The sequence below is a fragment of the Clinocottus analis genome, unplaced genomic scaffold (genome assembly GCF_023055335.1).
Source record: "Clinocottus analis isolate CAN_PGR_092001 unplaced genomic scaffold, fCliAna1.0.p SCAF_6, whole genome shotgun sequence".
Lineage (NCBI taxonomy): Eukaryota > Metazoa > Chordata > Actinopteri > Perciformes > Cottidae > Clinocottus > Clinocottus analis.
Window position 1 is genome coordinate 15,542,945 of NW_027176218.1, and position 20,703 is coordinate 15,563,647.

Genomic DNA, 20,703 nt, shown 5'->3' on the forward strand with positions numbered 1-20,703 from the left:
CCCTCCAACATAATTAATTGATCAAAAAAACAGTTGAAAAGGTGAACTGGGAACTTCAAGAGCCCCAGAGCTGTTTGCCGCTTTGCCTGGTTTGGTAAGCTGTAACTGTAAAAACATGACTTTGATGCCAACGTCAGTGTCTTGGGGGTGCCGAGTTAAACATATCTGTACTCTCTGAATAATATTGTGACATTACATTGAAGAGGCCTCCTCTGTAGGGACTGCAGCTACAGACAGTGTTTCCATAATGCAAAGACACCCTGTGATCACAGGAGGGAGGTAGAGGCTTCCTAGTGCTGTGCTTATTATTATTCACTTCAAAATATACATAATGTTTCTTCGTTGCTGTGTTTAAAAAAAAAAAAAATGTTGGTGACTGTTTCGCACCCTGACCGGCGGAGTCCACTTTCTGTTCCTGCATGTTGGGTTTTGTGTACGGAAGTGGTCAGCAGGTTGTAAGGTCAGAGGGTAAAGGCTATTCCTCTTTGATTGAGAATACACACAGCCATCTTGGATCTAACGTAGAGAAGGGAAATTGATGCGGTGAGGCTATTTTACTTGTTTTTCTCTTGTCAAACTAAACCCGTCCGGTTCGCATTTCAGCCCCTCCGGTCAGAGCGGTTTACGGCGCTGCTTTCCTCCGTTTTGGACACGGAGCGAATCGGTTTGCTTTCGCTCCGGCGGATTGTGTCTGCTGCTCTCCGGCTGCTGCTGCAAACGGAGCGTCAACCGAGCCGAGGAAACCGACAGCTGATTCTGGATCTGTGGAGGCAGAGAGGGCCCGGGTCTCTGCCGTGTAGTGGACGCTGCTAGGCAGCTTAGTCGGGTTGCTCTGGAGCGGAAAGGTGTCGGTACTTTGTGACACTCGGCTCCCGGTTGAGGCTCGTGAAGTCAGGCGAGCTAAGCTAACACGGACTGGTTATAAAGCACTTAGCATGCTAGCGTTTGGCTAGTTAGCATGTTAGCTCTGCTGCTGTTCCCTTTCTCAGCAGTGTTAAATTAAATAACTGTTCAGCCTCCAGGATAAAGTAAGTCCCTGTAGTTTATCAGGGAGAACACTAACGGCTAGTCCGGCTGTCACTTTGTTCCTATAACACATGTTATGGACAGGGTAAATAGTTAATTTTGTTATAAAAGTTCAACATGTCTTCCCTTGTGCGGTGCACATCAATACAAAATTGGCACACACTTTAAAAAATAACTTTATTTTAAAACCCCAAGATGCCAAACATGGCAATGTGATTTCCAAAAAAAGAGAATACATGATCACCCAAAAGTTTCCATTCAATGTGAAGGGTGCTGTCATTCACATTCATGTCCTGTATAAAAAGGTGGATTCAATGTTGTGGCTGTTTGGTGTCAGAGGAAGTGCTGGAACAATCACATGCTTAATAAATGCAGTGTTGTGTGTTATATTGTGAAGAGTGGTTGTGCAACATTGAAACCAACTCAAGGTAAAACTTTGACAGATGTAATGTAGATATTTTCAACGAAAATGTTTTGAAGAGATCATAATATTTCTATAAAAAAATGTGATCTTCACTCTGAAATGTGTGTTTTGTGTACGTGCGGTTCCTTACCTCTTTAACGGCAACTCTCTTCTCTCTTCTCCAGGTGACAAAAGGCATGTTTGGTGCTAGAAAGAAATTTGTAGAGTTCGTCGAGGTAGTCGATAATGACTTCACCGATGACAGCATGTACTACAGCCAGCCGTCGATGTTCCCACATCGGTCGGACAAAGATGTGAGTTTTGTCCACAAATCTGCCCACTGCTGTCATTTCTTGAGTCAACACCAGCGGACGCATCTTCTTGTCATCTTACTCTTTCTAGTCCTCAAATGTTTTCCTTCAGATGCTGTCCTCTCCCTCGCCGTCGTCGTCGTCGGGTCAGCTGTCGCAGCTCGGTGCAAGTTTGTACGGTCCACAGAGTAAGTTTTTTTTTTTTTTTAGCAGTTCTCTCATGTGTCGCACATTTGGAGTAGAAGTAAATCCTGCATGTAAATAGTGTGTGCGTGCAAGTTGAGCTTGGCAGGTATTTATAGGAGAACTCTGGCTAATGTCAACGGAAATATACAGAAGGTGTGAATGTGGGACTTTTTTCAGAAGAACTTTCTCTCTGTTGTCTGACGGTATATGCTTTTCTCCCTGTTTTTCTTCTTTGTCTTTCTGTAGGTGCGCTCGGCTTCTCGGTAAGGGGCATGGGGAACAGTACGCCTCAGTTAAATCGAAGTTTAACGCAAGGCACGCAGCTACCAAGTCATATCCCCCCCACAACGGGGGTCCCCACCATGTCCCTCCATACTCCTCCATCACCAAGCAGGTGGGAATGAAGGCAGACTCAGTTAAGACGCATGCTTGTGTGGTTTATAAAAATAACTGGGAATAGAAATGACAGTCGACGTGACAAGAGCAAAGATTTAAATGCATCTAATCGGACCTAATGATGTTTTCACAGGGGGTCATTGCCGATGAACACAAGGAACATGTTGAACCACTCTCAGGTCGGTCAAGGCATTGGCATGAGCGGCAGGACCAACAGTATGGGCAGCTCGGGGCTCGGCAGCCCCAACCGCAGCTCGCCCAGTATCATCTGTATGCCCAAACAGCAGCCAGCACGGCAGCCCTTCACCATAAACAGGTATACGGGTCCTGCAAAACTTACTACTGTAGAGATCTAAAGGTTCTTGGTGTCCTCTGCACTTCCCGACAGAGCTTTTTAAGGAAAAGTAGATTTTTGAAATCCTTCTCCATCTTTTTGTTTTTGTTTTCTTTTTTCTATGCAGCATGTCGGGGTTTGGCATGAATCGCAATCAGGCGTTTGGGATGAACAACTCATTATCAAGCAACATCTTCAATGGCACAGGTTAGTGTGTTTATCTCCGGTGGGTATAACAAGGGATTAGTTGAAAGTTTTATGTAAATGAACACTCCAGTGTTTATATTGAATACAACAAATCAATTCTACGTGTGAGAATTCCATTTCATAAATAAACCTTTGCTAATACTGAGACGACAAGATTACCACGTTCACTGTAAAATGCAGTGAAAAGTGTCTTCCTGAAGCAGGAAGCACAACTGCTTTTCGACCAGGACAACATACGATGTCGACATAGTGTAAATCTGTTTGAACTGACCGCCTCTTTTGAAAAATCCAGGTATTTTTCTGGTCACAATTTGTAAAAAAAATAAATTGTAAACATTATTCTGGAAAAACTGAAAACGTTGTATAATTTTATCTTTGACGGCTGAAACAGACGGTGAGTAACTATTATTCAAATCAGCTGTTGTGTTTGGTCAGCAGACACAACTTATGGGACTTTTACTTAGGGGAGGGACATTTATTCATACAATTACAGGGTAACACAATAATAATAATAATAATAATAATAATAACAATGATAATAACAACAATAATAATTGACACATAACACAGCTAAATTGAGTTGAAGGTGACATTACATATTACAAGTTCCTAACCTTCCTATTACTGCAGATGGGAGTGAAAATGTAACGGGACTGGATCTGTCAGACTTCCCTGCGTTAGCAGACAGGAGTCGGAGAGAAGGGACTGGAAACCCAACACCGGTGCTCAACCCACTGGCTGGACGGGCTCCTTATGGTAGGCCATTAGGCCGTAGAAAGTGTCTCATTTTTACACACATCAAGCTATAGGAAGTAGGTTCCCCTAGGAGAGGAAATCAATATTAGCTTCTTGATTGGGTTCATATTATTAGCCACGGTTTTGTTTGAACAGACAAGAATTGCTTACGATACCCTTTTGTTGTGATGTTATTGCTCATTACACTTTGGGGAATTATAATCTGTACTTCACTATGTTCATCATCATCATCATCATCATCAAGTTGGCATGGTGACGAAGCCATCAACTGAACAGACGCAGGATTTCTCCATCCATAACGAGGACTTCCCTGCACTGCCTGGGCCAAACTATAAGGACCCCACGTTGAACAACGATGAAAGCAAAACTGTAAGTATCAGCCATTAAGGACTCCACGACACAATCTGACAGGATGTCTGTTTTTCTGTGTGTCAGGGGTACTCTTTAAAGATCATTATTCTTGTTATTTTTTCCTTACTATTCAACTGGTTTTCTTTTTTTTCAGAACTTGAACTCCACAAGCAAGAGCACATCCAATGCAGATGGGCCGAAGTTCCCTGGAGACAAGACGACCTCAGCACAGAACAACAACCAGAAGAAAGGGATCCAGGTGTTGCCCGATGGTGAGACCTCTCAGCCAATCGTATCGCTCCAATTCCACTGAGACATCCCTTCTTAATCGCACAACTTGGGTGAGGCAGTTGGGCTCTCTACCCTGCATTTGGGGTTAGATAATTATTGGATGGGCTGCAGTGAGGAAGCCAAAAGAATATGTTAAGTACGATACAGACCATCATCATCTTTCCATTAGTCTGTCTGTGAGCATCACTTGTTAAGAAATAATTGGCTTGGTTTGCTCCAATGCGTGCACAAAGTGTGGGTTAAAATTGTGGAGGTAATGTATTGGCGGTGAGTATTAACTGTAGATCACAGCCCCGTTCCAGCGGTTTGTTGAACTCTGAACTTTCCTGCTGCTGCAGGTCGGGTGACGAACATTCCCTCAGGAATGGTGACGGACCAATTCGGCATGATTGGCCTGCTGACGTTTATCCGGGCAGCAGAGACTGATCCGGGGATGGTCCACCTGGCGCTAGGAAGTGACCTCACAACACTGGGACTCAACTTAAACTCACCAGAGTAAGATGGCTGTTCTACCCAAAATACAGTATCCGTTAGTTTCATTAGGCCGTATGTGAATGTCCATCAGCTGATGATGTGAGCAACAAATCAATAGTCCTGTGTTAAAACTCAGGCGCCCATTTAAATGTTACGTGACCTTTCCTATAATAGGTGTTGCGGGCACAGATGGTTACGATGGTTACTGTTTTCACAGCTCTCCTTTCCGCTGAGTAAATGTGATTCCCACGATGCCCCCTGCCTTCTGTACCAGTATAATGTAAACCTCAGTTTACTGGAAATTTTTACACTGGGACAGATCTGGCTCTTTGCTGACATACATTCTCTGTTCAGGACTCATTGTACCATTTTTACCCCCAGAGAAAAAAGCATATAACATATTGACTTTTTTAGTATATTCAAAATATTTTTAATCCAAAGAACCATACTGTATCCAGATGTCCAGTTTAATATATTTTTCAGTTTTTTTACGCCATGAACGGATCTGTGCCTTCAATAATAAATGAAGCAAAAGATTCCAAACTGTAACAACAAATTGCAAAATATCAATAGCAAACTTTATGAATAACATCTTCCTTTCCCTTAATGCAATTATTTTAAGAGCACTCAAACAAATCACCTCACTCTGGGTTTTGTTAGTTTGTTCTGTTATTTTCAGTTTGATCTAAAATGTGATGAGCAAATGTTCTGTTCTCGCTGTCCGTCGTGCAAATAACTAACAAATAACTGCAACTTTCTTTTCCGACAGAAACTTGTACCCCAAGTTCGCCTCTCCTTGGGCCTCGTCGCCATGTCGACCTCAAGACATTGGTGAGATTTTCACATGAATTATGTGCGGGAGGACGGCTTTTTAATCTTTAGATCAACCTTCATTTAGTGATCCTGAAAAGCCTCCAAGATTTTTGGCTTAGCCAGAGCCAAAACATTTTTATAATGGCAGGCAGGTTGTCGGGAACCAGGGGAATGATGACGGAAGATGATTTGTTAGTGCAAATCCCAAGAGGGGAGCCAACAAATAAGCAACGAGAGTCGATCTTTTAATATCTTCATATCTGGCAGTTTTGACATTGCATCATGATTTCAGAGTGTAAAAAAAACACATTAATCGTCACATCTCTCCATTGGCATGACAGTGAAGTGGGAATAATATGTTTTAGTCACTCCTGCTCGTTCTTGCCTTTTTTTCAGACTTCCACGTTCCGTCTGAATACTTAACAAATATCCACATAAGGGACAAGGTAAGTCGAGCTTCAGAACAGTGTCATGATAAGTGGTCGCAGTCTTCAGGTTTTACATGTAGGAACAAAAGTAATACTCCTCATTCTTTGCTCTCCGGCAGTTGGCAGCAATTAAACTGGCCCGATATGGCGAAGACCTGTTGTTCTACCTGTACTACATGAATGGTGGAGACCTGCTACAGCTTCTGGCAGCAGTAGAACTGTGAGTACCTTTAAAAAAAAACAAAAAAAAACATGTTCTCCACCACAAATAGTTTCCAAGTTTGATCATGCTCCCTTCAACTGGACTTTGTTGACAACTTTTCAAGGCGATTTAAAGTTGTCCAACTGAGCATTTTAGTGTGTGGCAGGCTGCCGGTAATTCCTCCCATCTTTTAGAGTGCAACTTTGATTCCTGTGGTTTTTCGAGGTTCTCGGCTTCTTCCCTTTTTGTCTTATTTCTCGTCCGTAACTTGACTCTCCAGCTTCAACCGGGACTGGCGGTACCACAAAGAGGAGCGGGTTTGGATAACGAGGGCGCCTGGCATGGAGCCGACACTGAAGACCAACACCTACGAGAGGGGAACCTACTACTTTTTTGATTGTCTTAACTGGAGGAAAGTAGCCAAGGTATGAACTACTCTTTCTGTTGCCTTTTTCAACTTTCGCACGCTGGCGAAATAGCAAGACTGACTCTTGTTGTGGTTTTGAGCTTTTCCTAACCTGTTTTTACAATTGGGTTTGCATCTCAAAGGAATTTCATCTGGAGTATGATAAGCTTGAAGAGAGGCCTCACGTGCCAACAACGTTCAACTACAACCCAGCCCAGCAGGCCTTCTAAGGCCCGACCAGTCCAGAGGGCCGTACCGGTTCCTGCACACAACACAGTGGTCCAGGAGGGGCACTGTGGTTGACATGGCTTGGTTTTTATTCCTCGAGGATTTGGCTATCTGACTGTGGGGGTTGCCGTCGCCGCCGCCATCAAAACTGCCCTGCCTTTCCAAAATTACATGCTGCCCAAAACACCAACACTTGTTCAGTTTTTATTCTTTATGTTCCTCCTGTTTTTTTGGTCTTGTTTTGAGCAGGGTCTGTGTTATGTTTACGTCTCTGAATCTGAAGCTTGTTTTCTTTTAGAAAAGAGGACTGACCCTGTGGCACAGGACAGTGACAGTACAAGGTTTACGCCTCACCAAGTGTTAAGAACAGAAAAAAAGGCGAGGGAAGTTAACATCCTCAGACGCAAGTGGAAGGGGTGAAATAAATGCAATGTTTATTGTTGCACTATATTTAGTAATAAAAGAACACAAAATTTGTTTGTGATTTTATTTTTATTTTTTATGAACACTCCCTGATATATATTTTTCCTTTTCTGTTTTATGGGTTGGTGCAACTTTTCCACATGCATCCCTTTTCATCTCACCCTTTTTTCTACCATTCACATTGATTTCAACCTTTTGTATTTGCACCACCAAACAGTTCTCTGTCTCATACTCTGCTTCTCCCTCTGTCCGTCTCTCTCTGTGCGTTCTGTGCCAGTTGAACATGGACACAAATCTGGGAGATTACTTTGGTTTCCACAGATGTGGACAAATCCTCGCAGAGGCTAAACAGCTACACGGCGTTGCTCCAGAGCAAACAAAACAATTTCCAGTCTTTGTTACAATTTTGTAAGAAATGTGTACATTTTTTGTTTCTTTGCATCACATAAATTAGTATATGTATGTACGAATGTGTATATATGATTGCTATATATATATATATATGTATGTATATATATATATGACATCTATTTTGGAAGAAATTTTGCCCTGCCTTTTACCTCGTTTTTATGAGGTGAGCATGGATGCAATATGTGGACGCAACAGGACATTTCTGGATCTGCTGGACAGGGTGTCACATGGCACTGCAGGCACTTACATCAAAATAACACAACATTAAAATGTAAATTAAGGAAAGGCCTGATTCTCAGCCAAAAAAGCAAACAAAAATAAAACAATTTACACAGATTTTCCCCCGAGTTTCGAGTCCGAGGTAAAATAAGGGGTTTATTTCAATTCAAGCTGTTTGAACAGCAGTGAACAGCATTTCATAGGAAACGGAAAATTGTCAAATTGAGGAGAAAAAAAATCCAGACCGATCTTGTATTTTCAGAAGTTCAAAGCTTTTCTTTGTATTAAAGCAGAAAAGGCTTTCCTGAACCACTGTGTGTGTGTTTATTGCTTTGAAGTGAGTGGACTCAGTCAAAATTCCTTTTTTTGCAGCTATTTATAATTATAATGTACAAAACTAAATGTATAGTTAAGTTTTGTATGATACACTAGTTTAATGTTTACAAAAAAAGCATGCAATCTGTGCCTTAAAATCTTTTGTAGTATCTTCAGTTTCAGTGTGAAAGATTTCATTACACCTCTTGATGAAAGTGCAAGTTTAATTTGTCTTCATAGACTTTACAGAAGTTTCTCTTCAAGCAAGTCAATTCATGGAATGTAATTTTGACCAAATACCGGCCTCATTTTCACATGTACCACATGTTGATGGATACAAAATTAAGAGAAAAAAAAATGTAATGATACATCACAAGTGCTGTAGAGAAATAAAGACACTTTTGTACTAAACTACACTTACAGATTAAGAATCTTGTGTTTAGAAGCGTTATTTCTAAATTAAGTAGTTGTCGAAACAGTCTAGAAAGGCACATATACGTAACTTTTACAATGTATAAAACAAAAAATAGCAGTCGACAAATATGGCACATGAACATGAGCGGATTATACATTGAAAACATTCTCAGAGTCGACATAACTGCTATAATGTACACAGGCATTTAAAACACAGCTGCCATTAAAGACCATGGACAATCTGTCAAAATTAGGAAATTAGACAACAAAAAATATGTAGCAATGTATTGATATCAAGACCCAGATGCAAATCGTTCACAGATTGTCTCTGATTAGGACATGCATAGCAGAGGCTTCTACTGTAGAAAACCAGTCCTTTCAGACTAAAAGTACAAGTATTTAAAGGCAGTGTGGCAGAGGAAAGCGTTGACTTTTACATTACACTTGTTACACCACCCTAACCTTTTCAAACTGCAGTCGCTTGCCTACATGCTACGCATTCAAATGTAATTCATAAGATGGGGCAAACGCTTCAAAGAAAGGTTGTGGAGATGTTATGTTTCTGTAGAATGGAAACAAAGAACACACTTCCTGCTGTAGCACTAAGTATCCATCCTCTAGTTAAGATGATTGTTTTGTCGAGGGATGTAAAGAGAAATTAATTTCACTGCAGTCTTTTGCGTTAGATCTTCTCTTCACACTCTTCTAGCGAGGCGCATTCTCCCTCTTTTTACAGTCCTCCAGCTGTGAGCACTGATCTGCTGTTTTCACAGCGAGGGTAACTTTAAGGTCGGTTCAGTGAGGGCTGAGCCATCTAAAGGACCTCCTGCTTTGGTACCGACTTCTGTTGAAAAGAACCAGACAGATTATTATTATTAGCAGGTATGCATGCACATGCAACAAACAAAAAAAAAACACAGTTTTTTTTAAATATTTCTCACAACGTGAGTATACAGAAATAGAAACAGACAAGGACAACATAGCTGGACAGACAAAAAAATAGTGAAAATATGTGTATGTAAGAAAATTTTAAGCACTACTGGAAAACAATGACATAAAGAATATATTGTCTATTATTAACGGCAAGTAAGTTATTTCTGAGATCTAAAAGTGGATAAAGATATCATCCTTCATGAATCACAGACTATCTCTCTATGAGAAATCATCTACAAAAAGTCTGTAGAACAGGTTGGGCATGCCAGTGGTTTTGCATAATTAAAAGACTCCATTAATCATCACAACACCGCCTAACCTTTATCTTTCTTCTCCTGAGTCTCCTCGGCTGCAGTCTTGTCTGCTCTGAAGAAGATCCGCGCGCTGCTTAACGAGAAGTGGAGCAGCTCAAACTCCTGAAGTGAAAGGGAAGACAAAAGAGGTCAGACTGAACTGTTCATTTACGTCAGAGGATGTCAGGCTTGGAGGAAGAGACGCAAGGCAAAGATACCGCTCCAGGTGAAAAGGAAAGGATTCTAAAAACATCACGAAGCTGGTTATTGTAGTCGGGCCTGCTTATTAACACGATCCATAGCTGGAGCAGAAGAAGCATCTGAGACAAAGCCCATGGAGGCAATTAAAGTACTTAAAAATCATGATACTTATTTATTTAGATTAATTTTAATTACTCGTCCAAGGGATATCAGGAGTTTTGTAAAGACAGAACCTGCCTAAGAATCCTCACGTTTTAAGTATGATCAGTCAGTGAGAGTAGTTTCCATGTACATCCATGGCTGCATTTCAAACAGGAACAGACAACAGCTAATTCTGCATACCATTAATGCTGCAAATTCAAAAGTTAGGCTAAAAACTCACTGACTCCATGGCAACATTATACTTCCTGTTAACATCCTTCAGTTACAGGTGTTGAAGGGGATTCCAATCCAACAAGGATTTTACCTGAAGGTAGACATCCAGCCTCTTCTGAGTGAGGTTCATGGTTTGCAGCAACTTTTCATCCTGGCTGGCCGTCTGGACGCTCTGCTCCTTCACCACAGCACTCATCTCTTTCTTGTATTTATCTCTGACGGCCTGAAACCAGTGCAGAGAGTCAAACTCCAGATACTGGTCCAGCAGCTTCAGGATGTACGCCACACCTGTAGGAGTGACCGTGGCACCAGAGTGTGAGTTAGACAAATAGGAAAGCAGCACTAGTGTAGCGCATTAAGAGGAGGTTGTATAGTACATACTCACCCATCGCAAATCCATCATCTGTGAAAGCTGCTCCAGTTTTGTTCTTCTTGTTGAGTTTCTCTTTGCAGCTGATGGAGTGCTCCACAAAATTCACTGTCTGTGGGGGAGATTAGTTGTGCATCAATCACTGAAGGTGCTTCATAGACTGGAAAATGACGCACTGCACGGAGAGGAGTTTAACAAAAAAAAACAAATGCACGGAGAAAAGAGGTTGTAGCATAGAAACGAATGAAAGGTCTTGACACTGACCAGTGGGGGTACAATCATGTAGAAGTTCCTCAGGTGCATATTCTTGGCACTGCGAAACTCAGGCGCAAACACCGCCACCAGCTTCTTGAAGTACTCCGTGCCCTCGGCAGAGTTGCTGGTCAGATCTCCCAACACGGAATCGAGGACACTGGAAATGACGCAACATTTAGGAAGAGCCATGCAAACTACAGGTAATGTTTCCTTTCTTATTTTTCTTTATACTGCAGCTGTGGCGCCCTCTGCAGGAGTAAAATGCAAATACACTGACGATATCTTGACGTCATGTGTAGACTCAACTGAAACAGTTGTTTGTGCGCATGACAGAAACATTGAGCCCAAACTGAATTACAGGGTTAAATTTACTGGAGCTGAAGCTTAACTTCTGTTACGTTGGGATGACCCTGTCTGCTACTGGCCGTTGTCCCTGCAGGTGTGCAGGTGGGCGTGGCAGACAGGGTCGTCAGGAGAGTGGGGACACCTTCGCTTATGAGTGGCAATGAGGTAAAATGCCCTCAGGTTTGAGCGCTCACTCTCTCTGCGCTGAGGCACAGTTGGGTTGGTGTCGGGATCATGGTTTGTTCCGATTTTGTGCAAGTTAATACATTCTTGTTTCTGTTAAAACCGCTCATTGTGAACGTATCCCCCTTCTTTTGTCATGGTCGTGTGGCCCGGTTCGTGACAATTCTGTACATGACATCTATTGTACTTCTGTACATCTGAGGAGAGGGATCCTTCTCTATTGCTCTCCGTTAAAATGTTTTTTGGAGGGACTTTATCCTGAACCGAGGTCAGAGGATGTCATATGTGTACAGATTGTAAGGCCCTCTGAGGCAAGTTAGTAATTTGTGATTTTGGGCAATACAAAATAAATTGAATTACCCCCAAACCCACATCTGCCAAATTAAATTCCCCAAATACAGATTATAATTGTGAAATAAAGTGCAGGTTTTTCCCTACCTAGCAGCTTTCTGGGTCTCCTCGGACAGTCCCTCCTCTTTCACCAGCTCCTCAAAGTTGACTATATCCTCCAGGTCGGGGACGAACCTGGAGATGAAACGGAGACAAACATAGTGAGATGACAGAAAACACTTCAGTGAATGAGTTTTAATTAAATTTAACCTAATCTTTACATTACAAAATAGTTATGTATCAAGTTAATCAAGCATTTCAGAGACTCAGGTGCATTCAGCCCAGGACATTCATATTAACAGTGCCAAGGAGCACACACGTATACAACCAGCAGTCAAACAACTCTTTCACCTGATAGCACTGCTGCAGCAGTGGAGGCCTCCAGAGCGGATCATACGCACATAGCCCATGGCGTTACCTGCAGAAAAGGGTACAATTAGTGTTGGTTTAAATGTGCCTGCACCTGCAGTGACATTTCTAAGATGACGTGCCAAGAACATGTTAGCATTCATGTGTTTTCCTCACCAATCTGGCTGATGAGCTGTCTGAACTGGTCCAGGTAGCTCTGTCCGTCAGGAGTAATGCCCAGCTTCCTGATGCCGCGGTTAAACTTCTCTGCTCGATCAAATGGATACTACGACAAAAACGAGGATCACTACAGCTGAACTAGAGCTTGTAAATAGGCCAAGTGATATGGAATAGCAGTATTTTTAAAAACGGAAACTTCAGGAGGATAAGACAGCTAACAAGTTCCAAAAAGTCTCTGTTCATTTTAAAACCCTTGCAGAGTTCATGAAATCTAAATCACTTGATTCAAGTCACCAGTTGGGGCTCATTAAACTAAAGCACAACCTTTTCTGAAAAGTTCCACCTGGCAATATTCACCATCTGCCCATTGTGCTTTGTTTGTGTGACTGGTGGTGGTAAAATTAAGTTGGACAGGCACCAAGCTTTTCCTACCTTCTGATCGGACTGGTCCTTTGTTTCTCTGAAGAAGCGAATGTCCTTGATGAGTCTGGACTTGATGTGTTCGTCGTACATGAATTGACTGAAGATGTAAAACTTCTTCCGCAGGAACTGGTAGGTGAAATTCACCTGATGAAAAAAGAGAGAAAATGTGCAACGGGTGCAGCAAAACCCTTGATATGCCCAGATCTGAAAGAAAAAGTGCAGATGGACCAGAACTACAGCCTGCATCATTGCCTCCCCAGTAAACTCACCGTGGTGTTCATAATGCCTGTGCCGTGGGTCCGGATGGAGTTTGCGATGTGGCGGATGTTGATGGTGTTCAAGTGCTTGTTGTTACTGGCCTTCTCTACGAAGATCTGTTGGAGAGAAAACACTGTCTATGATGCACAAACAACTGCATGGTTCAAGAGATGAAAGGTGAACATGGATGCGACATGTCTTACCTGGTTGTTGAGGTTATAAAGGTAGCGCGAGACAAAAACGTGAATGTTCCTCATGATCTCCAGAACATCCAGGCCCTGAAGAGGAAACACGACAGGGATCCAGTTACAACAAATCCTCTATCACCTTCACTTCTTTGATCAAAACCTCCACCTCCGTCCTGATGTGTGCAATGCATCCACACAGACCTGCTCCAGAGTCTGGCTGGGCAAGTATGCCTCCGTCATGGTGAGTCCATAGCGCTGTGTGGCGAGGTTTCTCATCTCGCTGTATGTGGCCCAGTCGTGGAGAGCGACAGTGGTTAGGTTGTAGAACGTTTTATCCAGGTAGTGGGTCACATAGGCTGCATAGAAAACCGAGACAAATAGTCTTGTCAGTTACACCTTTAACATCATCTTGCAGTTTTCGAGTAGGTGTCAGCATTTCACAGTATGCCATCTTATAATGACATGAGCCGGCCATACACAGTTTACCGGTGAGATATCACACAGATTAGCAGACTAAACTGTATTTCTGCTGAATAAAAGTCCTTGCAACTAAAAACATAAACAGCACCCAGAGGATGCACACTTCAGGTAATGTTAAATGAATGTTAAATAAATTAAAATGACACATATTGGGACATACTTTGCAGTTATAATAAGTGTGGTGGACGCTATTAGAAAAGACCAATAAAAACCATGTACATGAATGGACACAGTATTTCATCACCTTTGATAAGGATGAAGCGGTTGAAGAATCGGATGGGTTTAAGGGAGAAGAAGTGGGCCAGGTCCTTCATGCCAACTTTGAAAGGGTTCCTGTCGTCCAGCTTCAGGTGGGTGTGGACGGAGAGACGCAGGTCTTTCTCAATCTCCTTACACAGCTTGTCCAGGAGGTGCTACAAGAGTTCATATGAAAACAAGATGCACAAATGCAGATAAAGATTAGGGACGTGACTTCAAAGCTCAAAGTCAAATGTCCCTACTGTTGCCCAGCATCCTTGTTTCTGCGTCTACATTTTACCCTCATTTCATTTGGCTATTCGTTTTCGTCTGTTCTCACCTCGTTGAACACATCCATGATCTCCTTGTCGTAGCTCTCCAGTAGCTGGTCACATGATTCCATGTGTTTGGCGTGCAACATGGAGGGCACACTGTCTCTCAGTGCACTAAACATGTACTGCTCCGGCAAATCACAGAGGCCATTCAGGAAGGCGGAGCACCGGAGCAGCCAATCAGACATAAGCAAATAGGGAAACAGGTAACATTTAAAAGCAAACTTTAAACAAATAGACAGCCACTCATATAAATGAGCACATATTCAGTCTTCCAGGTGTCTGATAAACAGTAAATCAAACATTTCAGCAATGTTAGTTTGTGATCCTCTCAAACAGGGTTCCAGAAAGATTGCGTGTGATCAGTCCAGTCTGCTTACATGTATTCGTGCTGCGTCTACAGCGTTATCGTAAACATCATCTAGGTAGATGGGGAACACAGCTCGGTGCCAGTAAAGGAAACTACAGTCACACTGCAGCTTGACCCTGAGGAATAAAGGAAAACAGTTGCATGCCAGAAGACTCTTAAAGTAGGTCACAGGAAACATCAATTTGCTAACATGAAAAGATTTGTGGCAGAATTTCAACAAAGTTTTGGTCCAACATTAGCATCAAAGTGTCAATTGCAATTAAAAATGTTTGGTTTAACAGGTAAGCGATGACAATCACATGCCCAAGTAATGAATGTGCAGTTGAGATGTCGACATCTTAATGATTTGGTTATTTAAAGAGTTTGGTTTTAGCCAGTTCTCAAAACTACTGCGCAAGCTCTTTGCCTGCGAGACATCACAGCACAACAACTGGCTGTCTATTACAAGAGATATTTAAAGCTGGCTGAAAAGCAACAGCATCTGAAGTTCTACAATTCTTCTTTGCTGCCTCAAGTGTTAATCACTTTGCCAGCTCTCGGCAGACAGAACAAAGGCAGATAGTGTCATGCACTGACTCGCAAATTAGCGCTTTTTGTTCAACAGGATCAAAGGAAGAGAACCCCCACCTCTCACTCAGCTCACTGATGAGATCCAGCTTCTTCAACACGAGCTGCAGTGGAAGCAGTTCCTCATCTTTGAACGTTTTCTACAAGACATCGAGAGATTTTAATGTCAAGCTGAGAAAGCAAACAGAAGTGTTTGTATCCCATCGAACTTCTCCCAACGTACCAGCTGAGTGCCAACACACAGTGCCAGAGACACCACGAGGCGTCGCTCCTTTGTGCTCGGTCCACTCAGAGCATTTTCTGCCAGAACCAAAGACGACAGCACATCCAGCCTCTGCTCGCTATACTTCTTGTCAGAGATCACCCTTTTCTGCAAGGAATAAACACATAGCGTCACAGAAAATTAAGTTAACTTGAAACATATAAATATTCCACTTCTTGTACAACTCCAAAAACTCCTTTTGTAAATACCAATATTCATATTATTTGTGTATTTACCTTGGCAACGCCGATGCCGTTGAGGGCCTGTGACTGCAGCTGCTGAGTGATGTGAGAAACCGAGTCTGCTACAACCATGGACCGCCGATGAAACATGTGCTCCACCGCCTGAGGTGAGAGACACATCACATGAGCTAATTAGTTTTTCTCAAAACAGACAATGCACCGGTGAAAAGTACGAAGACACACACACGTACACACCTTGAGCAACTCAACGAGTCGACATAGAGCTTTGACAGAGGTCTTGGTCATGGGCCGCTGCATCGTCATGTACATGTTCATGGTGGTTTTGATAATGGTGCTGATGCTGTATGCATACAGGATGCCCTGTGAGGAACAGAAAACACAGAGGGAGCCTTTGTGAAGACGTTATACCTTTAACAAACTTGCATGTAAAGGCACAGCACTTGAAAGGTGATGTGGTCAGTTTATCATGAAAAAACTCTTCCAGAAAACTTCCTTGAATAACAATAACAATAATACAGGTATTTGTCTGTTTCTTTTACAGACGTAATGGAAACATGTGAATGCCATGTGATGAGCTGGTCTTTGAAGTCCAATGTGCTGTTCTGTAGTCCGTGAGGAGATAACATTGTCAGCCCTTACCTGTACAAACACATTACACCTGCTGTTCAGGTCTTCTGCCAACTTGTCACCCTTGTGCTCTGTGGACAAGATGGACTCCATCTTCATCATCCAGGAAGTTACAAACACGTAGTAGGATTGCACATCCCTGAAGAGAAGAGACAACGGAAACCATCAGTTTCTACAAATTGAAAATTTAGAATGAAATAAAGTAAACAGGACTGATCTTTGGCCCCACTGACTTTGTTAGTGTCTGTGCTCTTTGCTGTAGGTAGGTGTCTCTATGCCCTCTGATCGCCTGTAGACTCTTCTTATCTATCAGTTTAGCTGCGGCCGGGACCTTAGCAAGGAGGAAAGCATCTGGAAACCAGATGATGTTTGCAGTCAGAGTGACAGCTGGGACCTGGAGGAGAAGGCAGATACAAACCAACAAGAGCGAGACAGTTTCCACAATTGCAAGATGATTTAAAAATGTTTTTAAAAAAGTTGAGGGAGAGCTGTCACTGACAGAGAAAAGCGGGCCGAGAGCTACCTTTTTACAGATGTCAAGCAGTGCCTTGTAGAACTTTTTGTCGACACTCCTGAAGATGTGAAAGTGAAGCACAAATAGACCACAGACTCCGGCATACTTATCCCTCTGGTCAATTTCTGAAGGTTCCCCTGAGAACAACACGGACAATCACTTGAAGTTGCATCAAAGAGCAAACTAGTTGATCACGAGAAGAGAAACTGACCAATTTTGGACTCAACGTTGGTGAATATGGTGCGAATGTTGAAGGCAAATTCCTCGGCAAAGGCACTGTTTTTGGTGACAGCTACTCCTTCCCCAGGATCATCGAATCTCTGATCCACACAGGCCTGTCACACAGTCGTAAACATCATGAGGTGAATGCTGCTCAGAATATATCTAGTCCTAAAATGACGTAATTGATCTCCGCACAAAACTCGGACTTTACAGCAAAACGCTTCGACCTCAGAAAATTAATTCTACAACATAATAAAGACGTGAAAAAACTGGAGTTACCTGCAGTATCATGCCATCCAGCATCTGCCCCTCGAGTTTGAGCAGGAGCTTCTCAAATGGTTTCAGCTTCTCTTCAGGGATGGAAAATTTTCCCGGGTTATGGTGCACAGATTTTAACAACCTACAATCAGAGGATGCGATTATAGACGACTATAGGCTGTACATCGTTTATATATATATATATATATATATATATATATATATATATATATATATATATATATATATATATATATATATATATATATATATATATATTATAACACTTATGTTGGAATAGATCATAAAATAATATCTGGTTTAAAAAGATGAAAGTAGACACAAATGCAAAAAATGTGGATGTTAGTGCAAAATACCTTTCTAGATCAGATTCAGGTACATAATTTTGTTAAGTTAGAAACAACAATTCTGTAGGATTTATAGGCAATGTTTTTTATATAAAAAAAACATGTTTTGACCATCTTTCTTGGTTGTATAATTTCAATCCCCTTTTATAAAACATTCAGAGGTGTCATTCATGGTCATCCAGGTTTTTTATTACTGTCTTCAGTACCAAAGAAAATTTTATTTCTGGATTTTCACCTTTCCTTTATCTTACTGGTTGCAATAGCTGTGTGTGTGTGTGTGTGTGTGTGTGTGTGTGTGTGTGTGTGTGTGTGTGTGTGTACCTTTTATACATCTTCCAGTGATCTTTTAGTGTGCCGTGATTCTCCATTATCTCATCCAGTGTGAGCAGAACCACTAACAACTCCCCGAGGTGTTCGTACACTATCTGCAGAGAGAACACAAAACAGACACAGTAAGAAAAATTTTAGATCGATGAAAAAAATAGATTTGTCTTCAACATGACTGAAATTTACCCAAATATTAAAACTCACCTGGAAATGCACACCTGACGACTCAATGATTTTTGTTGTGCCCCTGAAATACGGGAGGAGAAATGCTTTTGTAAACTTTTTGTTGGGACATGCAATAAGTACTTCAACTAGAAATGAAGTCTGTGAGTTGTTGTTTTGTCTGCTTAAAGAGCACAAGCGCCCCTCTGATAACGTGGGTATTTGAGCCAATCCAACAAGAACAGTGCATTCACTGTGCAATATTACTTGTTGCTGTTGTAGAGGGCAGCCAGCTGGTGAACAATGTTGACCACCACTTCATAACATCTTGACACAAAACAGGACAGTTCCTGCAAAGACAGAAGCTGTTATAGTGATTTCTATAAAATGGAGTGCGTTTCGACAGTAAGTATGCATTGCCTACCTGAAGGAACGAGATAAATCTGCCCATCTGAATCTGGGACTCTCCTTCAACAACGCTGGTGTCAGAGACTGTAACACAAATGCACATTTACGTCTTTATTTCTTATCAGTTGATCGAGAATTACTGTGCACCACTAAGGGCAGACTTAGAATGAGGCTAAGTAGTCATATCTGACAGATTACCTCCCTCTCCATAGTACAATAATCCATTGTAGAACTTGGTTTCTGCCTGCAAGGGAACATACAATTAAACCTCAGAATCAGCACAAGCAAGGGATATCAACATCTCTTGACACTGGAGGGATTAATTTAGACCTACAAGTGATATGTCGCTGTTTTTCTATAAGTTCCTATTTTGTTTAACTTGACAAAGTCCTACCAATGGTGTCACACTATTCCACTTAACAAGTAGCGTCAACACGCCAAGATATGCTGCAATGTGCTAGCAAAGGCAGAAGAGGACTGCAAGCCAGAAAACATTAAAGTAAACAATGCTGGACTTAAAAAACTGGTTAAAATAGTGTTTGAAAGGAAATGCATTTATCACATATGTTAGACCTCAAGGATACACCACAACATCATCTTTCATACTCCACAAAAGACCTATAAGCAAGAGTAGAAAGGTATGACGTAAAACACAAACAAAGCTAACTCACAATAGCACAGACAGAGTATACTATTTTGACCATAGTTACCTCGTACTTGAGTTTCTTCACTTCACTACAGAGAGCAGCATAAACTGTGATGACTTTGTTCAGAACCTGCACACAACACAATATAAAAGTCATTATAAAAAAAGAAAAAACAAGATATGAGACTTGCAAATTACACATTACGTTTGTCTTTAATAAGCCTACCTTGTTGTCTGTTTTAATCAACTCCAATAAGGATGACTGCTCGTATGGGAGAAGCTGAAAGAGAGTAGAAAGTATTGGGAAGGAAGTTGCACAAGTGTATATTGTGTAATAACGATACCAGTCTTTTCAAGGGGATGCTCTGCTGCAAGTGTTTGGTGTTTTACCTTCAGGGCGATGGGGTCAAGGGTGAAGTCCCACACATCTCCGATGGAGTCATCCAGAGCCTCCTCGATACCCCGCAGCTGAGAGGTGTACTCCTCCAGGAACTTGCTGTAGTTCTTCAGTTGAACCTCTGTGTGTATTTCTGCAGAACAGAGGGGTTGATCAAGGACACTTGATCAAAGCAGAAGAAGACTGGCCCTGATGCAAACAACTACTTCACGGTGCCAGGTCCATTCTGTTTTGCAAAACCTGAGCAACAAATGGCCGTACTCTCTTTATCATAAAACACACAAAATCGACGTTAAACCCCATTTAGCTTCTGCTGGCTTCATGGGTATATTAATTACAGGAGACCCGAAACACTATTAACGGCCATTTTATTTGCTTTCATAACAGGAATTTGCTGTTACTCTCTACTACGAGCTTCTGTCAAAACGACCCAAGTGTCAAACTGATCAGCTGTAGCGACGTGAGCGACGTCGGTGATTAACGTCAGCTAACTTTGCTGTCGCCTCACTTCACGAAAGTATGCTTTACGTTACAACTGGACTGCGTGCAGTGGACGAAAATAAAGTGAAATCATGTTTAAATGTGTCTATGTGACGAGGTTTTCTTTTGCAATGAACGGTCAGGTGTGTTCTGTGCCAGCAAGTAGACGGTGCCCGGTAGGAAGGCAGCCCGCTAGCAGCGTAGCATTGGGTGCTAACGTCGTCCAGCACGTCGCTATGTTTCACAGCAGGTCGGGACGGTACTTACTTTGAGAACCGTCGTCAAAACGGTCAAACTCCCAGTCAGGTGCGATGGTTTCTACCGCCATACCGCCAGCATAGGTAAACCAAAACACTGCTGTTAGAGAGTGGGGTTACCCGGTCCCATGACGGGTCTCATGATTTTGTGAGTGATCGCTAGTGCTGATGGGAAATGGAGTTTGTTCGATAGGTGTCTCGCTTGCTGGCCGGACGGATAGATGGATGAATAGATAGATGACAGATGGAT

At 42.1% G+C, this 20,703-nt stretch overlaps 2 protein-coding genes across 4 annotated transcripts; one reads left to right on the forward strand and one right to left on the reverse strand.

The window, feature by feature from the left end:
* The first annotated feature begins 480 nt into the window (after positions 1–480).
* cnot2 (CCR4-NOT transcription complex, subunit 2) lies at positions 481–8,548 on the forward strand. 3 transcript variants are annotated; one of them, XM_068603595.1, is made up of 15 exons: positions 481–543; positions 1,615–1,743; positions 1,832–1,928; positions 2,173–2,320; positions 2,456–2,638; positions 2,784–2,863; positions 3,494–3,619; positions 3,864–3,988; positions 4,125–4,242; positions 4,600–4,756; positions 5,505–5,566; positions 5,945–5,994; positions 6,096–6,196; positions 6,459–6,603; positions 6,728–8,548. In XM_068603595.1, the coding sequence occupies exons 2-15, from the start codon at positions 1,627–1,629 to the stop codon at positions 6,812–6,814; spliced, it is 1,596 nt and encodes a 531-aa protein (XP_068459696.1). In that variant the 5' UTR covers positions 481–543; positions 1,615–1,626; the 3' UTR covers positions 6,815–8,548. The 3 variants fall into 3 exon arrangements, with proteins under 3 accessions (XP_068459696.1, XP_068459697.1, XP_068459698.1); XM_068603596.1 differs by having other exon boundaries at positions 1,853–1,928; positions 6,728–8,547; XM_068603597.1 differs by lacking the exon at positions 3,494–3,619.
* washc4 (WASH complex subunit 4) lies at positions 8,387–20,584 on the reverse strand. Its single transcript, XM_068603600.1, has 33 exons — positions 20,464–20,584; positions 19,710–19,849; positions 19,546–19,599; positions 19,384–19,449; positions 18,872–18,917; positions 18,690–18,757; positions 18,533–18,615; positions 18,308–18,350; positions 18,098–18,201; positions 17,430–17,550; positions 17,140–17,263; positions 16,938–17,065; positions 16,648–16,808; positions 16,427–16,553; positions 16,022–16,147; positions 15,821–15,928; positions 15,546–15,692; positions 15,383–15,462; positions 14,766–14,871; positions 14,394–14,510; positions 14,061–14,229; positions 13,538–13,692; positions 13,352–13,426; positions 13,160–13,264; positions 12,900–13,034; positions 12,465–12,573; positions 12,291–12,357; positions 11,988–12,074; positions 11,031–11,178; positions 10,782–10,878; positions 10,488–10,684; positions 9,847–9,943; positions 8,387–9,438 (listed from the first exon to the last, which is right to left on the reverse strand). The coding sequence occupies exons 1-33, from the start codon at positions 20,522–20,524 to the stop codon at positions 9,362–9,364; spliced, it is 3,528 nt and encodes a 1,175-aa protein (XP_068459701.1). The 5' UTR covers positions 20,525–20,584; the 3' UTR covers positions 8,387–9,361.
* Between the last annotated feature and the right edge of the window lie 119 nt (positions 20,585–20,703).